Consider the following 4,453-nt stretch of genomic DNA (forward strand, 5'->3'; position numbering starts at 1 on the left):
GTGACTAAGCAGGTCCTTAAACAAAAATGCCAGATCCCCTCGATGGAATTACAGCTGTCTCATGTACAGTTGGGTTGTTTTATTTGTAATACCTTGTAAATCTCCTTTTTGGGATGCCAAACTACTATATTGCTTTGCTCGACCTTCTCTCTCACCGCCAAGTCAGTTTTCAAATCTGCTGTGCTAGCCGCATCTTTCAATATGCTGGCGAAGGCCAAGCCAAGGTTTCAGAAGGGAAGGTAAAACCCATTTGGGAAAGGGGTACAACATTCAAGCACCTGGTAGAAAACTGAGCCCTAAAATACGTTTGCCGGTGCCCAGTAAGGTTGTAAACCTCTTCTCTGATTTTTTTTTTTTTTTCCCCTCGGTGTCATGGGGTTTACCCTCTTGACGTGGAAGAAGTATCCCAGCCCATGCCATTATTTTGCTCTTTTTAAAGGAAGGTGACCGCATCTTACCCGTAATTCATCTAGCCAAGTGCACAGGAGGGAATTTCCTCCTGACATCTGTAGATAATGAGTGTATACCCCCAAAGAGAGAGGGCTGATTGCTCTCGCCTTGGCATTTGATAGGTCACAAATTATCCTCTGCGTTAGGAGCTCTGCCTGGGCGCAGCGGGCTGTTTGTGGGAGAGAATCCAAAGTTTTGGAAACCAATCTGCGTCGCTCAGAAAAGAGCACGGAAGAAGGGCTCTGCCTTTGTTTGCCTCCCGTCCCTTCAATCATATTGCTTCAAGTTACCGAAAGAAATGGAGCAAGCAAACAGTTTGTAATGGGTTCTAATTGATTTTAATGTTCTAGAGAACAATAAAGAGCAAACCAGGTGATTTATATAAAAAATGGCAAAAAAAAACCCCACCCACCCTGCCTTTGCAGAAGGGTTTCTGTTGCACGCTTCCCTGTGTGCTCACCCAACAGATGGTGAGAGCTCCGAAGGAACTATTCCGTCTCTGGGCTAAATGGCCTTGAACCAAGTACCACGCCAGGAAACAACATGTAGGAAAGTTCATTTCTTATAATGAGGAAACAGATTTATTACGATAAAGGTTACGCTGGGTCTGCCATCCTTGGTGTGAAGCCTGCGCTTTATGCCTTCCTGGCGTGAATTCAGTAAGATTCAGCGGTGGTTCTCCAAGGACCGGGGCCAGCCGGACCCGGTGGGTCGTTACATCCCAACTCTAATCAGTTTTATTTCCAGTCCTCCCTTGCTTTTGCCAAACAGCTGCTTAAGGGGGCAGGAGGGGGGTGGCAGAGGGGAGCTGGGATTCCTGGAGGGATCAGCCTCTCCACTCCGGGCTGCTTTGGCTGGAAAGGTGAGCATTAAGTAAATACCTGACTTAATTTCTGCACACTCTCCAAGGCAGGAGCAGTCTCCCATCCCGTCGCCTCGCTGCTAACACCGGTACCAACACGCAGAGCCTCTCACTAACCTTGTTTTCTTCTTTTTTTTTTTTTTTCTTTTCCCATCCCCTTCTCCTTCTCTGGTCAAGCAGAAAGCCCAAAGGAGAGCTCTGAGCCCACTGGCTCCCCTGCTCCCGTCATCCAGCACAGCTCCGTGACGGCCTCTCCCAACGGGCTCAGCGTCCGCTCGGCAGCAGAAGCGGTTGCCACTTCGGTGCTCACTCAGATGGCGAGCCAAAGGACAGAACTGAGCATGCCGGTACCGTCACACGTCATCATGGCTCCACAGTCGCAGTCTGCTGGCAGATGATGTCCCAGCCTGTGCGTGTGACACGGAGCTAACCGCGAACTCGCAGCCGGAGAGACTTGACCATAACTAAGTCCCTGACGAGTCGGGGCCGATAAGGATTTTTATTTCTTTTTTTTTGTTGTTGTTGTTTTGTTTTGGTTTTTTGTTGATTTTTTTTTTTCCAAGTGAGTTAAGGGCAGCTATGGCGCTTCTGACACTGCGTAGCCTGTACAGATCCTGGCCCCCAGCCGCTGCCCTCCCATTGCCCGTCCCCACAGGACGGCCGCCGATTGAGCGCTTTTCTCCATCCTTCGGTTGACGATCTGTCAACTCGCAGAGTCATCCGAACACACAGATCCTCACTTTGAAAAGCACCTTGAAAGGTTCCCTTTCAGGTATCAGTTACATTAACACTAAACCTCCATGCTTGGTGGATCCCCTTGGCGCTTTCACTCTTCCAACTCCCCCCCCCTCTCCTCCCTCCTCCTCCACTCTCAGCGAAGGAAAACATAGCTCTGGGGAGGCTGTGACATTTAGTCGTGCTGTCAATGTATTTTATTTTTAACAGCGTGCTGCTTCCAGGCATCTGCTCCCCGCTCTGCTCTAGCTACCTGAAACATTGCACCTTCGCACAAGAAGCCTCCTTGAGCTCCGAGGTTAAAGGGATCGAGGTTAGTCTTCGTCACACGCTAACTCCCGAGATGCCAGCGGCAGATTTTGGACCCGATGGGAGTGTAATCGCTGTAAATCGGTTTGTTCCCAACGGCTGGGAGAAGGGAGATGCAGGGCCGGCCTGGGGGGACACGCACACACGTGTTCCTGGTCGTTTGTGCCGCACCGGGAGCTGCAGACGTTCCCGTGCTGCTCTCGTAACGGGATGCCGTGGTTGCTGGAGAAAAGGTACCGTCGGTTCCAGCAGCGGAGGGACTGCTCTCCGTCTTCCTTACCGTAAATTGGTGCTGATCTGCCTCTGCTGGGACCGGTGCAAAGGCACTGCGGGAGGTACGTGAAAGGACAAACCGGCCCAGCAGGCAGGAATAATGCGAGTCCCAGAATTCATCATCTCCTCCCAACTCCGCTGTACACCTTAGCAAACAAATCCCTCCGTTTCCAAGGATCATCTCCTTTATGCATAACCTCGATGACCTTAATAATGGTGGCCTTAAATCATGAATTAGTTGCCTGTTCCAAGGGGAGGGAGCACAAAGTAGTGTTTCTATTTGCCCGGTCTTTTACCTCTTCTTCAGGATTATCTTCCGCTCTCGGTGACGGAGCATCCCTTGCTTCCCAGCCAGAGCAAACGAAGGATTCCCAGAGCTTCCACTTTCATAGGACGGGTTAAAAACCCAGCGTCGGTGTTGAAAGACGCTTGGCATCGGGGCTGCTCTCTCGCCGGGCGGGCGTAGCATGCGTGTGTGTCTGTGTGTGCTTCCCGAGGCTGCCGCTGGCCCCGGGCAAACGTTTGGAACGGTCAGTTTGGAAATGGGAAGGGGTGCTGTGTGCGTTCGGGCTCTTAGAGGGAATCTCGTCAAAAGTCCGTGGAGCTGCATCAGCCCTTGGGTCTTCCTCTCCTTCTCGGGAGGTCCCTCCTCACCCGAGCTCTCGCCCACCTCAGGTTGCACTCGCCACTTTTGAGCCAAGTTTGTTTGTCAAAGTGATTTCGTTTGGCTTATCCGGACTTGGAAGGTTTCCAGGGACAGCAAAACCCAAAGCAAAAAGTCTGAGCAAGAAACTGGATCCCGTTACGGACAGGGAAAGGAAGTCCCACGGTTTGGTTTTTCTGTCGATGGGATCTGTCTTCTCCCCCTCCCCTCTTTTTCAGGTTTTTTTCCCTCTCACTCCCCTCGTTTCTCTTGCTCATCTCGAGAATCACCTTGTGCGTAATTGGGGTCACTTCTGGCCTCGGCGGTTTGCACTTCGGATCCCCCGTAGCCCCCCCAGACCCGCCTCTCCTTTCTGGTGAAGCTGTTTCTGTGTGTAGACACACCTTGCGGCTCTTTTCTATCCTGGCACGGTCCGTGTGTCTGCAGTGAACGTGAGCTGTGAGAAAAGGACACGGCGGGGAAGTTCGGCGCGTCTTAAAGCCGTGCGACCTGGCCAAAAAGGGGTTTCGGCTGAGTGAGGCACAGCGGGGGATCAGCACCCTTTTTGTTTTGGAGTGGGGGACCAGGATCTAAGGCAGGGGGTTTAAAGCAGGAGGTACAGAAGCCAGCCCGGCTCTGCTTTCTGTCTCGGAGCTGCTGCCGGACTCAGGTTGTGGAGCTGCGACCGAGGAACGGCAGAAAACCCTGCGCTCCTTCACCTGGTCCAGAAAGGTGTAAAACAACCCCCCAAAAAATGACCCGTCTTGCAGCACAGGTTTTTGCTTGGCTCTTCGCATCTGCTCAGTTTGCTTCAGGGGGCTTTGAAACAAATCCCTCTCTTGCTTTCTTTGCCCGGGAATAGCAGGGATGACAAAAATGTGTCGTAAACATATTTGCTTCGTTGCCCGGCAGCTGTCGGGTCCCTGTCCCTGGGTGCGCAGCGCTCGGAGCCTGGATGGCGTGCGAGGCGCGAGCGGTTGCGGTTGCGTGTCCGGCAACGCCGAGAGCAGCTCACCAGCTCCTCCAGTGCTCACCGAGTGTTGGGCTTTGCACAAAAAAAAAAAAACCCAAAACCCCGTCTGTCGAGGAAAAATGTTTGTTGAAAGAAGAGAGAAAGGAGGAATCGAGCTCTGGGCTGATCCCACCGCTGATTCCATGTTTGCTTCGTGGCGTCGGGCTCC

At 52.3% G+C, this 4,453-nt stretch overlaps 1 protein-coding gene across 2 annotated transcripts in view; it reads left to right on the forward strand.

Moving 5' to 3' along the window:
- Window positions 1-1,710, forward strand: part of ATF7 (activating transcription factor 7) — a 44,030-nt gene extending 42,320 nt beyond the window's left edge. For both annotated transcript variants that reach the window (XM_009695272.1, XM_009695273.1), the window contains exon 11: window positions 1,493-1,710. In XM_009695272.1, coding sequence (XP_009693574.1) covers window positions 1,493-1,710 — 218 coding nt within the window. The remainder of the gene's footprint in view (window positions 1-1,492) is intronic.
- The last annotated feature ends 2,743 nt before the right edge of the window (window positions 1,711-4,453 follow it).

The sequence above is a fragment of the Cariama cristata genome, unplaced genomic scaffold (assembly GCF_000690535.1).
Source record: "Cariama cristata isolate BGI_N322 unplaced genomic scaffold, ASM69053v1 scaffold22662, whole genome shotgun sequence".
NCBI classification, from domain to species: domain Eukaryota; kingdom Metazoa; phylum Chordata; class Aves; order Cariamiformes; family Cariamidae; genus Cariama; species Cariama cristata.